Genomic DNA, 22,224 nt, shown 5'->3' on the forward strand with positions numbered 1-22,224 from the left:
CCACCACCACATACTGTGGAAGCTCTGTGGAGTCTCTGCCATCCTCGTGCAGAAAGACTTCATCTCACTGTAGGTGAAATTAAATCAGTTTTTTTTTCTCATTACAAAGCTGCAATTCATAGGAGTTAAGAGATGTTAGGTTTTTTTTTTTACATCTTCAAATGAAAAAATCAGAAAAATAAAAAATCCTCTTTTGTTGAACTGCTCACGGCTCATTATGTTACACTTAGACCACAACCTGTGATTACAGGTCATATGTAGGTATGGGGTCTGATAACTGTGTCTATCTTGGATCAGGCTCCATTAACCTTGAAAATTCATATTAGATCAGCTCTAATGACTAAAATCAAAAGTCTGACTGTTCTCTTGTAAAATGCTCTCTGCAGCTGATGTCTGAATTAACATTGTTCATGAGTGAAAAGACACATTACTCTTGTGTTTTTGTAGATGGATAGGGTTTCAACAAAGTAGTGACTCCTCTCTAGAGAAATGATCTGGCCCACCATCTCACAGCGATTTAAAAATCTCCTATTTAAGCTTTCACAGCATTTTCCTTACTTGCAAATGTGAAAGTTTTACTTTAAAAGATTCGGTAGGAGATTAAAAAATAGTTTGATGAATAGGTGGATTTGTATTTGATAAAATGCTACTTAATCCTCTTATATAAGTAGACATTGCTTCACTATTCCACACTATGTTTTGTCTTCAACCAAAAAATGTGTACTTCTTGCTGTGGCTTTTGTTCCTTATTGACTGAGTTATATTGTATTTTCTTCCTCATGCCTCCTTTTACTCAGGGACTATGTTCAGTACTGGGCAGAGCGCGGTGTGGAGGTGGTGGGCTGGACTGTCAACACCGCTGTGGAGAAAGAATACTACCAAAACCTGCTGAAGATTGGCTACATCACAGACAGTCTGCTGGAAGACTGTGATCCTGATTACTAAATGACACACACACACACACACACACACACACACACACACACACACGCACACACACAGTGAAGGCATACAGGGATGATTAAAATCTCAATCTGTTTCCAGCTTGTTAAAGATGACATTTTGCAGCTTCTTAATGAATAGTTAGGAGTTGGAAACTCCTTGGTTATTTACAAGAGATAATATAATCACTATAATTACTACATTTCCCAGTTTCTTGTCCTTTCAGAGATCATAAAATACTAAAATATGTAGATGAAGATAATTATAAGGTGGAAGGAAGCTAGAAATCTGGTGCTAACTAACTCTGTAGTGGCAATCAAATAACCCAAGCTTCATAGAAATACATGATAAATATGATTTTCTGTAGAGGTAAGAACACACTTGTAGCTGGAATACAGGTAATTTCTCTTTCAATCTACAGACACATTGAACCATGAAGACTCATCTATATTATATATTCCTTGTCCTTATCCTACTACCAGCAGCAATACCTTCAACTCTCCTGTACCAGGATTTAGGATTATGCTACTTTAAAGATCCTTTCTACCTTCTGTGCTGATCTTTCAGAGGCTTTATTGCACCTTTAAAGACACATTAGTGTATATAGTTGTAACATTAGAGAAACTCACATCATATCAATGCCTGCGAGCGTGATATTTATTTATATTTAATTATTTAATAATCGACTATAAAATCTCTTGTTGACATTCTGATCATACTTGATTCTGGAGAAACTTCTATCTTCTATCATTAAGTTGCACAAAGAAACTTTAAGATATTAAAACTCTGAATCGAATGACTCCACTGTATGGTGAGAATATCTGATTGTACCATTGTACCCTCCTCTTAAGGGAAAGTAACTTAAAGTAAAAAAAAGTAACTTAACTTCTTTAATACCGTCGTTATGAATCCTAGCAGGAATTGTAAGAATCCAAATTTCCATCACTAAGAAATCCTTGAATGGATACCAAAAACTCTGTACGTTTAACTTTATTTACACATTTGTTCATTTCACTTTTCTGATATATTTTCTGTGATTTCCCTACATGTAATGCTGTAATGCTGCTTTAAATGATTCTCCATGCTGCTAGGAATAGCATTTGGAGGGAGAAGTACTCATTCTTTTTATTTGATTTAAAGTGAACTTAACTCTTGCCTGAATACAGTCACAATTAAGGCAACATTATGTAGAAATTGTTACTTTTTGCAATTTTACCGCCCTAAAATTTCAGATTTAGATTTTTTCTATACCACTGTTGGCTATGTTGACCGCTCAGCTGTCTCTGGTTCTGGTGCCAATTCCAGGGTCACTCCTCGTCAGCATTCCCTTGTGCCCTGGGCCTGAAAACCTCCTCCTCCTGGTGGTCCAAAACGCCTGGGGTACAAACACTCCCCTGGTGCTCTTTGCTCACAGTCCGGGCAGCACAGCTAACAAACTAAGCTCACATTAACTAACAGCAGCTAGAGTTCACAGCTGTTTACAGACAAAGGCAAAACCAAAGCCAAAAGACATAGGGACATCAAACATGATCGAGGTTCACCAAAATAAACAAAATAAATGAATTGGTGCGTGACTGAGTGCCACTACTGACCAGATTACAAGTCAGTGTAGCATGAAAATGATTTAAATCCCTTGTTTTATGGTAGAAAAGTTATATAATGTTGCTTTAAAGGTTAGTCAACATAATATCAGAACCAGCCTTACTATTACATCCCTGTAGAGGAATAAAAAGAGATCATCAAAAAAGAAGGCTGAAATAAATCTTGAGAATGTAAATCCAGTTTATCAAACTGTAATGCCTTTTAAATGGAAAAAAAAAGAATAAATACATTTTTAAAAAGTACTAGTAGATGAGTCTTTTCTTCATTTCTATTGTAGTAAAACTTGAATTGCGTTGTGTGTGTATGTGAATACAAAGTGCACCTGATCTCACCTGTGTGTATAGTGTAAACACACAGATGTTGGACAGATAGGGGCCACATGGAGGAGCAGACAAAAGACCCCCATTGAAACTTCAACTCATCTGACAATAATGTATATTATTGTGTACTGTAATAATCCCTTCACATTGTGGGGGTCTCAGTCTCTGGTCAGTGGCTCTAGAAATTCCCCTATGTCACAGATTTGTTAAGATCCGAGGACGCTGTCTCTTTAAAGCGCCGAGGGAGGCGTGTAGGGACGTCGAGGAGTTGCTGCGCTTTGACGGTGTGCGTGCAGTGTCTTATGAATGACAGCCGCTTTTACAGGTTATGTGACATTGTGGAGCTGCAGGGCACCTCAACACCGAAAGTGACTTACGTTAAACTGTCTGGACTCGCGGACGGAGAAGGCAGGTGAAGGTGGTCGCCAGATGAGATGCGCCCCGGCTGCTGGTTTTACGCAGAGGAGATCGAGGCGCACGGTTCTGCTCTCTGAGAGGTTACAGCCTGGTCTCATGTTAGCTCCGTGGCTCTGCGTTGGCTTTAAATTGGCAACCTGTGTGTGAAAACCAGTCCGATCAGCTGAGGAGAGGGCAGATCACAACATTTTTTCTAAATATCTACCTTTACAAGTAGACCTGCTGACTTACCTCCAAAGTTTTCAGGTGACTTTTCCTGCGCATGATGTACACTATTACAAAAGGTCCCAGCAAACTGGTTACCCAGCGACGTACAGGTGAGCTTATACATTTTCAGAGATCCATCTCTTTTTCTAGTGTTTTAATTCAAATCAAATGTAAATGTTCTCTCTTGGTTTTAGGGCCCAGTCAGCAGATTGACAACAAAATAAACGACTTCAAGCACAAGCAAACGTCTTGGAGTATGCCTGAGTAAGTGTGAGACATCTCCTGGTAATGATGTATCTGTATGTGTGATGCTTTTTTGAACATCTCTGAAAGTTTTGCAGAGATTAATTGTGTTGGTTAAAGTGTGTGCCAAGCGTCCTGGCAGCAGTTGGCATCATCAGATTGAGACGGGCAACATTTGCAGATCTGATTAAAACACATCTTGACACTGTGGCTCCCCCCACCCCAAGGCTCGGCCTGCCTGCTGGGCTACTTTCATGCCTTTGAGTCAGCCATGACCTTGTGGGGAAGGCAAGGTGGCACATGGTCCTTTCATTCAGCTGTTGCAGTCTCTGACTCCTACACAGCCAACCTCACTTAAGTTTAAGCCTGGAGGCTGACACTTTAAGAAACTTCCTGCATTGGAAATGAAATAAAACTTCGTCTGGTTGTGACATGCTGTTTTTCTTCTTACACCCATCAGCCTCCCTGCACCCAAGATTGTTTTCAACCGTCCTAATGGTAAGAAGTACCATCACCCTGCTCCGGCTCGCCCCACAGACAACCAGCAGGAAGAGAGCTTCACTGCAGCACACGAGGAAAACGTCAAATTTCTCTATGAGGGTAAGGAAATGAATGAATGGATGGTCTGACTGGAAATACAAGAGGATAAGAAAAAACAACATGTCTCTTTGTCTTACAGTATCCAGACGCTCGTCCCTCACCAGCTGTTTTGTGAATGACATTGTTTTACTATCAAGAGTTTATTTAAAAACTACTAACCAGCCTCTTCCTCCTCCCCACCCATCCCAGACCTCACCCACACAGCTGCTCTGACACTGATAGCCATGATAGGCACCTAGCAGAGGAAAAATGCTCTCACACCCACATTAACATGCTTCTTTGACGATCGCCCACCAGCCACTCAGGGAAAGAGTCTTAGAAACAAAGGCCACAAGGAACTTCAGACAGAGTGAAGGGAAAGTGTACACAGTGACCCAGTTTTTACACATTCACAGCCTCATTCGGCCTTCATTTGGTCTGGCTCTTTTCCCTTTCTGTGCTCTGTTAGTTACTGGCATTGAAGCTCTACCACAGCAGCAGCTCATAAACAACTTCAGTGACCTTGTCGTTGAGTGGACAAGGACACAAAGGCAACCTCCCTCCCTCCTTCCCCCTGTTCACGGTTGATTCATTCCTTTTTACTCTGAAATACGTCAATACATTATATAAAAAGAGAGTTTTTCTGGAGGCAGCTACCACAGATCAAACCACACATATTACATGTGAGTCGTCCTCATGCTGCTTTATTTGAGAAACAAACGTTTGCCAGGAGTGGCCAGACCTTTGAAGCAGTTGCTCTTGTGAACTTTGCTCATTTGACACCGGGACATTTTTAACTTAAGACAGATAAGAGTGTTTGCTGTTAGATTATTAATGCCATATCTTTAGATTCAGATGATTATTATTCTGATGATTTCATGTTATTACAGTGCAAGCATTAAATCCTGGCTCTGATAGTAATCAGGACATACAGTCAAGGCTGCAGCTAATGCCTATTATTAAGCATTTACAGCAGTTAGGACTTAATTTCTGTCATCTGATTGAATCATTTTAGCTCTATACATTGAAGCTCATAAGTATTAGCAGCACATGTGCCGACTGAGTCCTTGTGTTTTCAGGTTGGCAGGAGGTGGCGCAGCAGGAGCACGGGCCGGAGGAGGCCCCCAGAGCTGTCGACTATAAAGAAACCACTCCCAGCCCAAGCATGGACAGTGAGTACTGCTTCTCCTTCTTCTCATAGTCCTCCTCACACTACTCTACCCTCTCCAAGCATGTCTTCAAAACATTCATTGTGCATAAGACTGAGCTAAAGATCATGTAAAATTATTTTATATTTAAGCTTGGACAACAAGTGTTACAGATATGTGATTTGGAAATTTTGATTTTTTCCTGAGGTTGTTGTTTGAACATCTTAACATTTTATTAGTTTCTTATAATAGCAGCCCAAAGGCCTGCAGCTACTGTAACCTGGACAGTAGGTTGTGTTGGTTTTTGACAGTCAGCCAACCAAAGATTATTGGACCTGCTTCTGATCCTTCCAGCTGGAAGGAAGCTAGCAGAAGTCACAGGGCAGTCTCTCCTCATAGTCCACTGCTGACACATTTAGAAATACTAATTAAAGGTTTATACTTTATTTCTGCATTAACCAAGCTGATAGGAATAAATGACATGCCTGTGCAGGTAGATGAAGAAGACAGTTTCCATGTGGTCTGCAGTGACCAGCTTTTTTAATATGCAGATAATAATTCATATCTACTGTCAGGAATTCAAGTGTGTAGCCAACATGACAGATCTGTATCCTGCATTTGTGACTTCAACATAAAAATAAAAAGAAATCATGATTGTTTTAATTTTTGCAATTATTTTGAAAGTACATACAGGAGGTATTAGCATGCTATTTTACTTGCATTGCTGTGAGCGTCACAAATATATGAATTGTAGTTCCTCATTGTGACCACTAGAGGGCTGCACGGACTCTGGTGATATCCCGAAAATACTTTGAAAGCTTGTGGTATAAATTACGGAAGCCCTAAAAGGCCAGACATACAAACATTTTATTCCGCCCGTTTTCCCGTGATAACGAGATAATTAATTCGAGATCTTGAGAAAACAAAACGATAGTCTAGTGTATTAAATCAAGTGCGCCCGTATTACAGAATGTATAGCAAATGCATGTAGTCCATAATACAGAGCAAACCTATTACTCCACTGTAAAATCCCTTTGCTCCATAATTTCTGACAAAGGTTGATACACTTGATCTCAGGACTGGAGCGAGGATCAGCCAAAGTCTATCAACCTTTGTCAGAAATTATGGATCAAAGAGATTTTACAGTAGAGTAAATATTGTACATAATGCCCTTTTCAATTCAAAATAATGAAATTTGAGGCTGAATTGCTCAAAAATGATACAATAAATATGCTTTATACTGAGTGAGTGAACACTCAGGATGGTCCTGAGATCAAGTGTACAAACCTTTGTCATTATGGAAATTATCGAATTAATTATCTTGTTATCACGGGAAAACAGGTAGAATAAAATGTATGTATGTATGTATGTATGTATGTATGTATGTATGTATGTATGGCTTTTTAGGGCTTCCCTAATAAATATCTGTATAATATTGCATTTTAATACACACCAATCACCACTGTTTTTAACTGATACAGCTGTTCGTTTTAAGTTTAGATATTAATTAATTTAACGAAGCGTTGCAGTTCCCCGCTGTGTCCACTAGAGGGCAGCGGACGCTCGTCATCGAGAGTAAAGACAGACACAATACCTTTTTAAAGTACTTCCGGTTAAACTGCCAAAATAAAATCATCCTGACGCCTGAAAATACTTTGCTCTTTAGTCGTGACAGTTATGGATTAAATACCACATTATACAGATATTTGTACTTAGCCCGACTGTCAAAGGGCGTTTAGTGATCATTTCTATTGGTTTGCTTCTGATTGCTTCAGTTTGGTGACTTTATTGAGAAATTATGGATGGTGCTAACAGGTCTGAAGTTGTTGTGAGCATGCCAACAGGTGCAGCGGTCTCCACACCTGGAAGTTTTTAACTAAAACAGCTGCTAATTAACTCAGTTGTGAACTACATTAATGTTCCCGTTGGTTTTTAATCATACTAATACATTTTAAATAAGGGATTAATTAGTTATTAATGAGTTTGATGGCCACGAATTTAACGAAGCATTGCAGTTCCCCGCTGTGTCCACTAGAGGGCAGCGAACACTCTCGTCATCAAGAGTAAAGATAGACACAATACCTTTGAAATACTTCCGGTTAAACTGTCAAAATAAAATCACCCTACCGGAAGTCTGTATGCTACTTCGCCTGCATTGTTGTTAACTTGATGGAAATACGACTTGCAGTTCCTCGCTGTGTCCACTAGAGGGCGGCACGGACTCACACTTCCCTGATACCTGAAAATACTTTGCTCTTTCGTCGTGACATGGATTAAATACATTATACAGATATTTGTACTTAGCCCGACAGTCAAAGGGCGTAAATGTTGATATAAATTAAGTAGCCACGAATTTAACGAAGCGTTGCAGTTCCCCGCTGTGACCACTGGAGGGCAGAAAACACACAGACAGTAAAGACTGAGACAATACTTAGGAACACTTCCGGTTAAAACTTTCAAAATAAAATATTAATTAAAAACCTTTCTTACTTTGTTTAAGGCATTTCTCGCTCTCTATTTCTACAAATCCTCAATTTTATTAAATATACATAAAGTTTACAATAAAGAAGGGCCCCTATTGTAATGTATGCAGACATTAATATGGGGAAAAACATTTTTTTTTTTTTTGGATAAATAAAACATGAAATCTACATAATTGACTGCATGTGTTTATTCTCAGTGTGCATGTGACGAAGAGCGTAGATTAGCAACATTTTCTCAATCAATTATTTCTAGGGTGTAATGGCCATTACATCCTCACAATCCAACAGATTTTTAATCGCTTTCTTTTTGTTTTCAGACTTTGTGCCCATAGATCTAGATGAATGGTGGGCCAAGCGTTTCTTAGCCAATATAGACAAGTTATCCTGACACTCTTCTGGGACTCCTGGATCTCGACGGACGGTCAGGAGTTGAGACCTGAAGCAGGATAGCGCACAGAGGACGGGAAGCCCGACCAGGTGGAGGTGTGATGGGTTAAAATGCCATGATGTGATTTGAATAGATGGACAGCGCTGGGACGCTAACAAACAAACAAACCACAGAGAATCACATCACTTGAACTCGACAATCCATCCAACTCTCAGTATTCAGTCTGTGACAGGCTGGACGCTGAGCGAAGACATCTTGAATCTCTCATTTTACTACTTCTCACAACAGAGATGTCATGTTACTTTGAAATGCAGTAAAATTGTATTTTCAAGAAGATCTGTGTTTGCATCTTTTTAAATGTCACAATGGATTATTTACTCACCTCATCGGTCACACACACAGGACACCAACATCTCTATAAATGCTCAGAGTAATTTGGATTAACTTTATGTCCACTGCCATACTTTAATACAAATGAAACCTGTTTGACCTAACAGTTAAGTTACACTTGCAGTATCTACAATGCACAAATAGTTTTTCAGATACTCAGTTTCTTCTAAACCACAAACATAATACCAATAATGAAATCATGTGGAAAACAATATGAAACATTTTGGAGGGATCATTAAAAAAAAAGTGGCAAACGTTAACAGCTCTATTCAGCAGTGACCCATGATCAGTCTCTTACTACTTCAAAGCTCGAACACACTTCAGAATAAAACTCCATGCATCGTCATCTGTTATTCCACATGGTATATCAGGAGGATTTTCAAATGTGGTTCTAGATATCTGTATTTCTGCTCTGACAAACTTTCCCCCTGCTTTCCCTCTTCATCTCCTCTACATTGTTTGTGGCTGGTTTGCATCAAGTTTATTCAGGATCTAGACAAAATTGAGCTTGACAAGTTTATTTTTGTAGTACCAGGTCTTGAAAACAAGTCAGCCATAACCTTTCATGGCCACACTCTTTCTGGCACATAACCTCTCAGTGATACCATTTGAAACACAGATGAACACAGAGCTTAAAGACATAGAAGTGTTTAGAAGCTTCCAGCAGTTCATCTTCACTCCATCTGAGCTTTTTAAGCCTTTCATGTGCTCTCCATAGGCGGGAATGAAGTACTCCAGAGGGGTGATTTAATGGCTTCAGATGAACAAAGGCCTGTCTCTTCAGAAAATGCAGATTTCCATCGTTGTAGTCCCTTCAGCTTCAGTCTACAGGCCACTCGGATCGAAACCGAGTCAGTCTGAAGTGTTCATGTCTGTGAGCGGCTCTCAGTGCTTCTCCAGAGCTTTAGTCAGCAGATCGTTGAGGCGGGAAATCATCGGTCGGGGATCATCGTTCAGGCCAGCTGTGATCATGGCGTTGTCATAGATCTGCAAAATAAAGATAAAGAGAAATAAATGTAGAAAACTGATCAAAAAATGAATGCTTCAAAACGTAAATACAAACTGGTACTCCAATAACAGCTGATACAATTGTAAAAGTCATGTCGAACTGTCTACTCTGAGTTTCCCTTTGTAACACAGAAATACCGTTTTCATTTACAAGTTTATTCCAATCAATCGTTAACTCAATACTTTTCAAAATAAAAGCCTAACAGCACCTTCTGAGGCACTGAAATGCTTCTAATGTGAAAAATCTGTACAGGAAGTGTTGAGTTTCCACTAATTTAACTGATTGGAGGTAAATAAATGAGTAGAAAAGAAACTTTCTGACATGACCGCTGGAATTCTTACTACTACTCTCTTAATAAAATCTAATTAAACGTTTTCCAGATGTGATGCACAGTACCTGCTCCAGAAGCAGACCAGCTAATTCATTGTTTGACTGCTTCAGTTCGTGCAACTTCTTGATCAGATCGTGTCTGTCAGATGACGAAAAAACAAGAAAAGAACCAGATAGTGAGAGCTGGACACAAACATACATCATTTAAAAGTAATAATCGAATCTAATAAAATACCCTGCATTTATCTCCAGCGTGGGCTGCAGTATCTGAGCTCTCTCCTCAGCTGTGCGGGCCAGCTGCTGGGTGCGGAGGAAGTGGCGTGCAGCGCCCATTTCCAGCACTGTGATCATAGCTGGGTGGGTGTCCAGCCGAGGAGTCAGCTGGGGGACAGATGGGAAAAAATTAGGACGTTTTTCAGGCCAGTTGAACATTAAATGAGACCATCATTAAATCCTCTGATATGAAAAAGAAATCATCGCAGAAGGATTTAAATTCATGACTGAACTGATGAGGAAGACACATCTGAGGCCTCGAGTAGAGTCTTATTTTTACCTTTATGTTGGTGACTCGGGGCCCCAAAGAGTTCTTCATCCAGGATATCAGGTCGTCGGCCTGCTCCTGCGTCAGACGCTCAGAGGCTGCAGAGGAGGAAAGAAAAACAGGAGTCAGTACTACAGACGGGACAGTGACACTTATCCTGCTACACTGCTGGAAACATGAGCGGAACAGACCGGGCTTGGTTTCTTCAAACTTCTCCTCCTTGTAGTGATCAACTACGATGTCGGTCTCGGCTGAGATCATCTTCTTCTTGTCAAACTCCCGGAGGTGGAGCAGGGTCAGCTCATCGAACTGCTCGTAGCAGAACAGCACCTGCACATACAGGAGAGACGCACGTGACCTTTCCACTGAGGTTTTCATCCATATTGTCAAGTTTTTAAATCAGCATTTCAGTTGTATTTCTTTTATTGTCACCTGACAAGGGCAACTGACAATTATGTAATAACTAAATGTGTTAAAACAATTCTAAAAGTAAAGACAGTGTGTTAAAGTTCAAGTCTCAAAGTGACTCAGATTTTTCCCAAATGCAATGTTTCTAAAATGCTAATGAATATTCATTCAGTAGCGGCGCATGAATACAGGTCGATTTCAGAGATGCTGAAAAAAAAATTCTCGGGGAAACACTGCAAATGACTTTTTAGAGTTGTATAAACTATTCTGATTACATGAATTTTATATTTACATACTTCAAATTCGCAAATCAATAAAAAAAACAAAAGATCAGGGGAGCCTGTAGCCTGTTAGGTGTGTTTAGGCTGGTTTGTAAACTGTTATCTGAACTCTGATGAGGACTAAACAACTAGATCAAAACTGAAAAGGTGGATCTAAATCCATTTCTCATCAGACTTTGATGCTGTTCTTTGGTGGAGAGAAAGCAAAGCAGACAAACCAGAGAAATGTGTACACGTGAATTTAAAATATAAACTATTAAATCCCATCATGGGAACTGTTGCAGAAAAAAAAAAACGTGTATATTTATGCAAGATTAGTCGGTAACTGTAGTGATACAAATGCAAGGTTTGACTTGTCGGCACAAATTCGTTTCAATAATTCCCTCTCACCTCCATGTCTTTCTGTTTCATGGCCTCATAGTAAGGGGAGTGCTCTGCAAGATGGCGGTTGGGGGCACACAGGTAGTAGATGTTGCGTGTGCCAGCCTTCATTCGAGAGGCGTACTCCATCAGATTGGTCTGCTGGCCCGCCGGCAGAGCAGAGGACTCGAACCTCAACAGTTTTGCAATATCCTCCTGTACAGAGACAGCATGGAAGGTTACATCACAGAAAAAATTTCTTGTGTAAACACCAAATGTTCTGACATGTGTGGCAAGAGAAAAATCACCTTGACATCCTGCTCCTGGGTGGTGACGATGCCCTCCCTCATGAAGAGGCCGTAGTCCTCAAAGAACTTGTTGTACTTCTCAGGATCCTTCTTGCTCTGGTCCAGCAGGAAGCGGATTACTCTCTGCTGCAAAACATCACGGAGCTTCCTGAAGCCAGAGGTGATGATGGTGCAAACATTAATCAGTGGATTATTACTGGAACACAAGCAGAAAGTGGAGAAATGCATCGTGAATATATGAGTAAATATTTAGGCGGTTCTGTACCTGATGAGCGCGCTCTCCTGCAGCAGCTCTCTGCTCAGATTCAGAGGGATGTCCTCACTGTCCACCACACCTGTAGACACACAATGTTTAGCTCAGCGCTGAAAATAAAAATCACTTTTTTAATAATAATCAATAAGATTATGCATCCGGATAATCCAGACCTCGCAGGAAGCGCAACCACTTGGGTAGAATATCGGTTGCTTTGGTCTGGATCAGGACTTTCCTGCTGTACAGAGCCACACTGGAGCCCATCTCCCTGCTCACGTCAAACATGCTCGGCTTCTGTTGACAAATCAAGCTTTCTTAATAAAAAACATAACTTAACGTAAATAATCTTTACAAGACAATTACATGATCGTTATATAGGTTGATTATTTTTGATGAGCAGAAATAAAGAGAAAGTGGCTGGTGAGGTTTTCGCTCAGCTAGACAGTTAAAATAAAGTTTAAAAGTGTCAACACTGAGTGTGTGTGTGTATGAAAACACATAACACCTAAACCAAAAGCACTCAGCTCCTCACCGTGTCAGGGACATAAAAGATGCTTCGGATGTTGAGCGGGGCGTCGGCGCGGTAGTGCAGCGTGTAGCGGGGGTGGTCGTAGGACTGGGCGATGTAACGGTAGAACTCCTCGTGCTGCCAGTCACTAATCTCTTTAGGCTCCATCATCCACAAGGCCTTATGGGAGACATAGGTCAAACAACAATAATAAAAGAAATCCTACATATAATTCACAATAGGGGACGCAATGGTTACGTGTTTATTCCCCTTTAGGACGTCCACCTCTGTTACATTAGAGGCTCACCTGCAGGGTGTTGAGCCTCCGTCCGTTCAGGAAGATGGGGAAGCTGACAAAGTTGCTGTACTTTGTTACGACCTCTGAAAGAGATACAATAAGCTTGTAATCGCATGCAGTGACACACTAACGTGTTTTATAGCTGCAGTAACAGTTACAGCCGCTGAAGTGGCTCCAGCGGTTCTACCTTTAACTCTGTCCTCGGAGGAAAACTCCTTGCAGTCGTCTTTGAGGTGCAGCACGATCTTTGTTCCCTGTTGAACGCCACTGGCCTCAGCGATCTCAAACACTCCAGAGCTGAGGAAGACAACGACAGATTTTTAGTCCTTTCACAGATGTGTGTATCTTTGTTGAGGAGATTTCTCTTTCACCACTCTGGAGGTTGAAATAAAACACTTTGTTTACTCGCTTTCATCCCCATCCCTCACCCCTCACCCATCTGAGGACCACTTGTATCCAGGTACGCCGGGCTCTGCAGACTGGGAGTAGACGTCAACCTTGTCGGCCACCATGAACGCAGAGTAGAACCCAACCCCGAACTGACCAATGATGGTGCTGCTAGCCTCCGTCTGGTTCTGCAGGGCGTCCAAAAATGCCTGCGGTGTGCAGAGGAGATGATTGTTATGACACACATTACAAACAGAAGTGTTATATTTATAGATATGAATGGATTATTTATTTATACTAGTTCTACAACAGTCACCTTTGAGCCTGAGCGGGCGATAGTCCCCAGGTTGGCCACCAGCTCCTCTTGGTTCATCCCGACTCCGGTGTCCTGTTAGAGACAGAACCGGACCGTCATCATAGCTTGTTGTATAATATTCATCCACCAGGTGGCAATATGTCTCAAAAACAGACCTGTAACCAGAGTCCACCAGAAGCTCTGTTTCGCTGAAGTAACCTGGTTCTTCATTGTGTTTCTATTGTACGTTACAAACTGGAACATTTTGGATATACCTGATAAAAAAGGCTACAGCTGAACCAACCATGTGGTGCTGTGTGGCAGAAACAAAAGCCCGGCCTTTGACGAGGCTCACACATTACACTGGATGAAGAACTATCTATCTATGTTCTATGTTAAACCAACAATCATCATGAAACATACAAAAGAATAACACCAATCAACCACAGTTCATGCACATCTTATGCACCTGAATGGTGAAAATGCCCTTGGCACCATCGGTCTGCAGGTGGATCTCCATCGGAGCCGTCGCCCCACCTGCCGTGATCAGACTGTGGCGCAGTTTTTCCAGAGCGTCGCTGCCGTTGGAGATCAGCTCCCTGATGAACACCTGGTGAGAGGTGGGAGAGGCAGCGAATCAGCCAGAGATAATGAACCGAAGCGTCAGTTGGAGATAAGTTATAGCACAAACCCTGTTACCTCTTTCTCCGAGTACAAGGACCTGGCAACAATGTCCAGCAGTTTTTTCGTCTCAGCCTGAAATTCATGTTTGGAGAAGCTGCCTGCATGGATCAGAGGTGGTACAACATTCACAATGATATATTCTTCTCTACATGCCACATCATCAAGGAGGATTATAGTCTGCAGCTGTTACAGCACCTTGTACAGACTCCGTGTCACTGATGATGGTGTGCAGAGGCTCCTCTTCAGGCTCTTTCTCGGCCTCCTGGGTGCTGTAGTACGACTGCTGACTGAAGCCGAGGCAGGGCCGCTGGGAGCTCCATACCCTGGGCTGACTGCTCCACCTCTGCTGCTGTCCAACCTGCAAGCCTGATGAGAGATAAAGTCAGCCGACGGAGCAGCAGCAGTGACAATTTTGTCTTTTTGGATGGCTTTACTAACCACAAACCTCTATTCTGTGTATATCTAGAGAGTAAGTTAAGAATAAGACACTTATCGGATGACTCTCTCCTATAGTCTAACTGATTAATCACGGTTAAAAATGTTTCTGTCACTTGAATTTAAAGATCGACTCTTGTGTCACTGCTACTGCGTTGATTGTAATGGAAAACAAAGTGCAACAAAGCAGGGAAGGGAGCATTGTTTATAACTTTAACCAAACAGCATGTAATACCCTCAAGTGTGAAATAAATTAATGCATTATAATCATAAAAACTCCTAGCACTAAAACTGTTACATCACTAAAATATAAACATATAACACCCAGAATGTTTCTATTCCAGCACAAAAATACAAAACACAACGGAAATAAAAGTTATTACAGCAGCCAATAACTCTTGACATCAATATAAAATAAAAATAAAAAATAGAAAAACACTTAAGAGACACTGACAATCTGTCTATGTCTCAGTGTCTTTATTAGGTTTTCATTTTCACTGTTATTATTATAATACACTGTTCACAATAACATTATTATCATCAGTACTATTACCATCACCTTGCCACTGCACCTTATCCACCTATTTATCTTGTGTTTTTTAAGTGTCCTTGTCCAATTCTGTGTTTTATTTTTGTTTTTCTACCTCAATATTTTATTCTATTGTGTTTTTATTGTATACAAACATACCGGACTGCTATGAAGACCTAATGTCCCTTCAGGGATTAATAAAGTCATCCATCCATCCATCCATCCATCCATCCATTTATCTATCCATCTATCCATCCATCTATCATGTTGACATTAAACAAGATGTTATGAATTTCTTTCTGTTCCCTGTGGAAGTGAAACAAGTCTAATGATAATTGCGTGTACATGAGCATGATACAGCTGATGTAACAACTGAGTCCTGTAAGAAACATCAATTTAAATTCATCTGTAGCTTCATGTGTCGTTTCTAGACTGATTATTATTTATTATTATTGTTATTGAACCTTTATTTCACCAGGAAAGGTCCCATTAAATCTCATTTTCAGGACAGACAGCAGCACAGACACAGAGACATTTGTGTAGAAATAGTAAAATAAATAAATCAATAACTCCTCTATGCTTCCTGCTCTGCTCGGGGTGACACATGAAGCTGCTGCACACGAGCCGGTCAGCTCGCGCCGGTCAGCTCGAGCTTTAACGGGGCTTACCTGCAGCGACGGAGCGCGAGACAGTACAGCGGCTCAGCCCTCGCGCACATAACGTCAGTCGTGAGTTGGTACCGAGAGCGAACCGAGCCAGCGCGAGGCAGCGGGACATGATGACACGCGAGAGGGGACAACGACACGGGACACTTGACCGTGAGACACACGCGCTTCAGAAGGACCCGCGAGCTTACGCATTGTAATGACGTAAGCAGGGCGTCCATCACCATGCCTGATCAACTTTTCCCAACATAAATCCATTATTATTAAAAAGCAACAAATCACTCTGTTTACAAAATAAAAACATAATTTACTGAAAAGATTAGTTTGAATGGTCAATTACTTAATTATGAAGACTTTCTTACACAGAAGGCATTCCCTATAAAATTTAAAGAATTTAGCTCAGTAATAAATACAATGATAGAATTAATGAAGGGCTTTAAAAATCTGAACAGCTGTTAATATTCCTTATAAAAATGGTGTTGACATCATGCACTAATAAACATATCAGAGAATGTTTCTACAGTGTTCAGGATGTAATGCTGTCTTTATAGATATTGATTGGCATGAAGCTTGGCTTGTTCCTTTTAAATTCTGTGTCACAAATAAAATCAGAGAATTACATTAAAAATACTACATAACATATACCCATCTAAAGCATATATATCAAAATTCCTTGACATTGATAACAAATGTATCTTTTGTAAAACCGAACCTGAAAATGTAACTGATTTATTTTATGGTTGCCCGTAAAGTAGAATATTTTGGAAAGAACTTGAGAACTATATACTGTGTAAAACAAAACATGAAATCAGCACTGAGAGAAAAAACATTATTACTTATTTTTAATACAAAGAAAAGAAACTGTGTATTATTTCCAACCTCTATATTTTATTAGGGAAATTTCACATCCATAAATGTAAATTTCAAGATTCATCACCATCATTTAAGCTATTTTTGATTGAAGTTGATTATTATTTTAGGTCTCTTAAGTTAATTACTAATAAAAAATATTCATGCAGATATTTTCAACCAATAACCTGTCACAACAGTTATAACTAAAACTTTATTTATGTGTAAGATTACAAAGCCTGTCACATCTAATTTTTATTACTGCTGTTTTGTTTTCATGCTCTTTCTTTTTGATCCTTATTATACTATCATGTAACTATGCCGATGCTGTGTTACTATTGTACAATGTGAACTAGTATGACTGAATTTCTCTTTCTCTTTGTTTGTTTGTTATTTCAATAAAGTTTGGAGAAGAAAAAAAAGATTAGTAGTGATGACAAGTTGTGGTGTGCGATACTTTTTGGTATTGATCCGATACCAAGTAAATACGGGCCAGTATCGCCGATACCGATACTTTTAAATAAATAAGGTGGATGTTTAATTGAATTGCTAAATCTCAATTAATTTTCATGACCTTAAGTGTTTTTTGTGATGTTTCCTTTTTATTATTATTAAAGAGTTAAAACCCAGGACAGAATTAGGACAAAGTTTATAATTAAATAGAAAATATTATTATCGATACCAACTTGGTATCGATAATATCGATATTTGGATCGATCCGCCCACAAATAATGGGAAGTTCGGTTTTGTTTTTTAGTGAGTCAGATCATTTGACTCAGTTAACCAAGAAGAAACTCTCTCTGAAACCACCCAATGAATGCACTAACTTGGCTTGTAGAACCACGCTGCTACATAAAGCAGATAGAAACACATAGAAACTTAAAAAAAGGACAGCTATCGACTGTTGGATGCACGTGACATTCAGTCAGTGCATGCATGGAGCGCTTGTAGTGCACCGTATTACTTTACAAAAGAAAAAAAGCCAGCTCCCATCGTTCACTTTAAAAGAGCCAGCTCTTGGAACCAGCTCGTTCACGACCAACACATCACTACTGATTAGAAGAATTGTTTTACTGTAAAAAATATATACATATACTGAAGCGCACATTTTGTTGATATGTATCTGTACCAATTTCTACTTAATTTATTTTAGTAGTCATCTTTACTATAAATTAAACAAAAACAATCAAATAAAATATACTATAGCCTAGTGTGTAAGATTTAGGAGCATATATAGCAGGAATTGAACATAATGATTAGCATGTTTTCATTAGTGTGTAATAACCTAAACATAAGAATTATTTTTGTTTTTGTTGCCTTAAAAATGAACCCTCTATATCTACAGCGAGAGCAGGTCCTCCTCTACACAGACCGCCATGTTGAACCGCTATATTTCTACAGTAGCCCAGAGCAGACAAACCAAACACTGCCAGAGTTTTTCCTACATGCTTGGAAGGAGAGGGTGAGGTACAGGAGAGTATTCATTTGGTTGCAATGTGCGACTTTACTGCTAGGTCCCACTAAATCCTACACACTGGACCTTTACAATGTTTGTCGTAAAATATGTTAAATATGTTGTAAAATATTAAAATGGGTAAATTGTACTGTTTCTGTTATTCTGTACATTTAATATGCATTTAATATAATATGAAATATCCATAAAATGTCACTTAGTCGGGTTGTTAGTTTATGCAATGACAAAGTAGACACAAAAAGGGTCTCCTCAGGAAAAAGGTTGCAGACCGCTGTCAGACGAAAAACGCAAAAAGATGTCATCCTGGCCCCAAGAAAACTTTTTTTTTCTAGTGTTTTAGACAAATTAATCAAACAATTGTAAAAACAATTTGCAGATTAACAATGAAACTAATCTTTAGTCGCTGACCACAACAGAAAAAATAGAAGCAAAGTCTGTGGCACACAGGTTTATTTAACAATATGGTATATAAGTACGAAATGAGCCATTTGAACCAGTTTGTACAGTGATTTCATTCTTATTTTCTGCATATTTACAGTACTGTCTAGCTGCATGATTTACATTAGAGAACAGTTTATCATCAATTCAAGTTTAATGCAAGAGAGAAAATGATGCACAAAACTCTCTCTGAACACAAATTAGCAGTCAAACAAGTTAGTTTCCCACCACAGGCAAAAGAGGTTCAAGATTGAATGACTCTTTAGACTGAGGGAGAGACAAAGCAATTTTTTAAACATTTGCAAGACAATTTCTGGGTCCAAGCCAGTAAAAAGAACATTCCGGCACCTGTGAACATTAACAAGCTTCAATGCAGGGTTCTTTTACACCTGCCTTTTGTGTTTGGGTGTGTGCAATTGTCCCTAGATCTATACAAATACGTTAATCTCCCATAGACTCTGCAAACAGGAAAGAAATTAAGGCTTTCCTAAAGGCAGTCCTTTTGAAAAAATGGCATATTAGAATAAATTAGCCAGGAACAGAGAAACTGAGCGAGAGGTGAAACCTGGCAAAAAATTCCCAGACAAATAATTTTACAGTCTTCTCAACACAAATACGATATTAATTTGCAAAGGTACAAAATAAAAAAAAAATTGAATAATAAAATGAAATATTTTTTGTTTTGAGAAGTTTTGTTAAAAAAGTCAATACCAGAGCATAACAAATGAAAAACAAATTAAAACAACACAAAGACCAGCGCAAAATTCTTGCGTGACTGGTCTGAACCAAAAATATATTCTTTGTGTCTTTGTTGTCTTCTTTTCAACAGCAATTATTAAATCACTCTGTGTTGGAAGAAAAAGCAGTCCCTTGGTTTAAGGAAAGTTCACAGTCTGTAGGCCTCATATGACTCATTTGTTTGTATTTCTTTTTAGCTTTTTACATCAGCAAGTACAAAAAAATTTCTCAGCTGAAAACAGAACAAGGCCTTTCTTCTGTCAGAAAATGCTACAATCCTTCAACAAACTTCTCCAGCGTGTCTCCCGTCGTGTCACCCACCATACCCATGTCACTACTCAACCCCCCTCTGTTTGGTGTGTTAAGTTGCGGGAGCATGGCACTCTGCTCTGGTGTTCCCATGTGTCCCTGCTCCATGGACCCTGACATGGGGCCTCCAAGGTTAGGGTGGGGGGAGCTGGAGTGAAGGGCGCCATGCTGAGGTGAGGGCTGAGGCTGTATCCGTGGGGAAGGACTGGAATGCGGGGGCTGCTGTGAAGGCGGACGGGGCGATTGCACTGGAGCTGGGGAGCGTACTTGGTTTCCCAGGGTGTTTGCCATTGTTTGGCCAGGTAAGTGAGCTCCTCCCTGGGCTTGGCCTTGGAGCATGTGGGGTTGTGGACTCATTGAGTTGGCCTGCGCTGGAGAGCCCATCTGCTGCTTTAACATCTGCTGTTGCTGTTGCTGCTGAAGTATGCGTTGCTGGAGGAGGTTCTGGGGCCCATCCATGCCCATGCCAGGTTGGCCCATTTGGGATGTGGGAGGGAGCTGTCCCATGGGCCCCCCACCTCCTTGCATAACCATTTGCTGCTGCATACGGAGCTGGGAGTAGCTTGCTGGCCCTGGCTGCTGCTGGGGGAACTGACCGTGGCCCTGAGGCATGCCTCCCTGTTGCTGCTGCTGCTGCGCCTGCTGCTGCTGCTGCAGCTGCTGCATCCTGAGCATCTGCTGTCTGCGGTACAGTTGGGGATTGCCATTTTGAGCAGGATTCATCATCTGGCCTTGAGGGCCCATGGTTGCCATGCCCTGGGACCCTGCCTGCTGAGGAGGCTGCTGCTGTGGTGCCATCCCTGGCCTCTGCACTTGGTTTGCCATGGCTGCAATGGCCTGCATACCTGCCTGAGACCCCAGCATCGCCTGAGGGTTCTGCTGCTGTGCCTGCTGTTGTTGCTGTGGCTGATTTGCCTGGTACTTGGCTGTCCTCTGTTTAATGAAGGCGGCCATGAGATGGGGGTTGGACTTGAGGATGTTGAGGACCTGTTGTTGCTGCTGGGGGGAACTGGGAGATTTGAGGGTACGCAGCAACTCCTGCAGGGCACTCGGAGCAATGTTACCAGGTATTCCCCGTGGCATGTTATGCTGCTGTGGCGTCATGCCCTGCTGTGAAGTCCCCTGGGGAGGCATGACCCCGGGCATTTGGAGACCCTGTTGCTGGGGCATCATGGGCCTTTGCATGAGCTGGCCCTGCGGAGGCATGGGATTTCCCTGAGCCTGCTGAGGGGCCATAGGGCCTTGCTGAGGAGGGACCTGCGGTTGATGACTTTGGGGATTCTGCATTGGACTCTGCATCCCTGGACCCCACTGGCCCTGCTGCATCGCCTGCATCACTTGGGGGCCCCGTGGCCCCTGCATCATCTGCATTTGGCCTTGCATGGGCCCCATCATACGTTGGTGGTTCATAGCCATTCCATTCATGTTATAATTCTGCTGCTGCTGCTGCTGCTGCTTCACCTTGGCTGCCAGCTCAATCTGTCTCGCCACCTTCAGGGCTGCAAGCAAGGGCTGTTGCTGTTGCTGCTGCTGCTGCTGTTGTTGTTGTTGTTGCTGTTGTTGCTGCTGCTGCTGTTGCTGCTGCTGCTGTTGTTGTTGTTGTTGTTGCTGCTGCTGTGGTAGCTGAGGCTGCTGTTGGTGTGGCATGTTAGGCAGAGGTGACTGCTGTTGATGGAGAGGGGATGACTGAGGGCCTGGTTTGCCCTGTGTCACTGGTGTTGGAGGCTGGCTGCTACGGCCATTGTTGTGGAAACCTTGGGAAATATTGGCAGGGTTTGGTGGCGGCGGCTGTTGTTGTTGTTGTTGTTGTTGTTGTTGCTGGGGCTGGTTGGGCATGGGTTGGGGAGTCTGGGGTGTATTAGGCTGCTGCACAGAGTTGGGGGTGTCAGGGGCAGCTGAGGTAGGTGGCGATGGCATGGGCATACCCCTTCCAGCCATGGTGGCCATTCTGCGGCGCATCATTTGAGCCTGCTGGAGCCTGTGCTGCAGCTGCTGCTGACGGAGTTTGTGCTTGATGTTCAGACAGAAGGGAACAGGACACTTGTTCTCCTGACAGTGCTTGGCATGGTAACAACATAAAGCGATGAGCTGTTTGCACACAGGGCAGCCACCATTTGTCTTGCGCTTGCAGCCCTTGGTGTGTTGAACCACTCTCTTCATCTTCTGGCATGAAGGCAAAGAGCAGTTGGCATTTCGGCACTGGCAGGCGTGGACCAGAGATTGGATGCAGCGCTGGATGCTGAGACGTCGGCTCTCCTGAGGGCTCTTGGAGGCCTCTCCACCCTGACCATTGCTGTCGTCATCTATACCCAGGCCCCACTTCACCATCTGGTGCTCATGGCCCTTAGCATTGTAGCAGTTAATGCATAGGTCGTAGTCCTGATGACAGGTAAGGAAAACCACATT

General features: G+C 41.5%; 4 protein-coding genes across 7 annotated transcripts in view; 2 read left to right on the plus strand and 2 right to left on the minus strand.

Moving 5' to 3' along the window:
- LOC109138266 (glycerophosphodiester phosphodiesterase 1) overlaps nt 1-2,786 on the plus strand; it is a 6,756-nt gene extending 3,970 nt beyond the window's left edge. Inside the window, exons 6-7 of one of the 2 annotated variants that reach the window (XM_027285378.1) lie at nt 11-69; nt 798-2,786. In XM_027285378.1, the coding sequence (XP_027141179.1) occupies nt 11-69; nt 798-945 (207 nt within the window). In that variant the 3' untranslated portion in view covers nt 946-2,786. The remainder of the gene's footprint in view (nt 1-10; nt 70-797) is intronic. The other variant, XM_027285379.1, reaches the window with a different exon arrangement.
- A 342-nt stretch (nt 2,787-3,128) lies between these two features.
- LOC104925704 (MAPK regulated corepressor interacting protein 2) lies at nt 3,129-8,663 on the plus strand. The gene is made up of 5 exons (XM_010739396.3): nt 3,129-3,598; nt 3,683-3,752; nt 4,192-4,331; nt 5,390-5,482; nt 8,259-8,663. The coding sequence occupies exons 1-5, from the start codon at nt 3,544-3,546 to the stop codon at nt 8,327-8,329; spliced, it is 429 nt and encodes a 142-aa protein (XP_010737698.3). The 5' UTR covers nt 3,129-3,543; the 3' UTR covers nt 8,330-8,663.
- Nucleotides 8,664-8,772: 109 nt separating this feature from the next.
- On the minus strand, nt 8,773-16,204 carry trap1 (TNF receptor-associated protein 1). The gene is made up of 18 exons (XM_019258044.2): nt 16,014-16,204; nt 14,577-14,747; nt 14,397-14,479; nt 14,167-14,307; nt 13,719-13,790; nt 13,451-13,611; nt 13,203-13,312; nt 13,025-13,098; nt 12,742-12,897; nt 12,383-12,503; nt 12,222-12,291; nt 11,957-12,104; nt 11,679-11,864; nt 10,791-10,929; nt 10,612-10,697; nt 10,294-10,439; nt 10,125-10,197; nt 8,773-9,706 (listed from the first exon to the last, which is right to left on the minus strand). The coding sequence occupies exons 1-18, from the start codon at nt 16,120-16,122 to the stop codon at nt 9,605-9,607; spliced, it is 2,148 nt and encodes a 715-aa protein (XP_019113589.2). The 5' UTR covers nt 16,123-16,204; the 3' UTR covers nt 8,773-9,604.
- A 2,562-nt stretch (nt 16,205-18,766) lies between these two features.
- The window catches only part of crebbpb (CREB binding lysine acetyltransferase b), a 30,885-nt gene continuing 27,427 nt past the window's right edge, over nt 18,767-22,224 (minus strand). For all 3 annotated transcript variants that reach the window (XM_019258037.2, XM_019258038.2, XM_019258036.2), the window contains exon 31: nt 18,767-22,197. In XM_019258037.2, coding sequence (XP_019113582.1) covers nt 19,780-22,197 — 2,418 coding nt within the window. In that variant the 3' untranslated portion in view covers nt 18,767-19,779. The remainder of the gene's footprint in view (nt 22,198-22,224) is intronic.

The sequence above is a fragment of the Larimichthys crocea genome, chromosome XII (assembly GCF_000972845.2).
Source record: "Larimichthys crocea isolate SSNF chromosome XII, L_crocea_2.0, whole genome shotgun sequence".
Classification (NCBI taxonomy): domain Eukaryota; kingdom Metazoa; phylum Chordata; class Actinopteri; family Sciaenidae; genus Larimichthys; species Larimichthys crocea.

Coding starts and splice junctions, on each gene's coding strand:
- LOC104925704 (XM_010739396.3), top strand. CDS start 3,544: ATGATGTACACTATTACAAAAGGTCCCAGCAAACTGGTTACCCAGCGA. Junction 3,599..3,682: donor GGTTACCCAGCGACGTACAG/GTGAGCTTATAC, acceptor TCTTGGTTTTAG/GGCCCAGTCAGCAGATTGAC. Junction 5,483..8,258: donor TCCCAGCCCAAGCATGGACA/GTGAGTACTGCT, acceptor TTTTGTTTTCAG/ACTTTGTGCCCATAGATCTA.
- trap1 (XM_019258044.2), bottom strand. CDS start 16,122: ATGTCCCGCTGCCTCGCGCTGGCTCGGTTCGCTCTCGGTACCAACTCA. Junction 14,308..14,396: donor CCTTGTACTCGGAGAAAGAG/GTAACAGGGTTT, acceptor ACCTCTCACCAG/GTGTTCATCAGGGAGCTGAT. Junction 13,313..13,450: donor TACAAGTGGTCCTCAGATGG/GTGAGGGGTGAG, acceptor TGTCTTCCTCAG/CTCTGGAGTGTTTGAGATCG.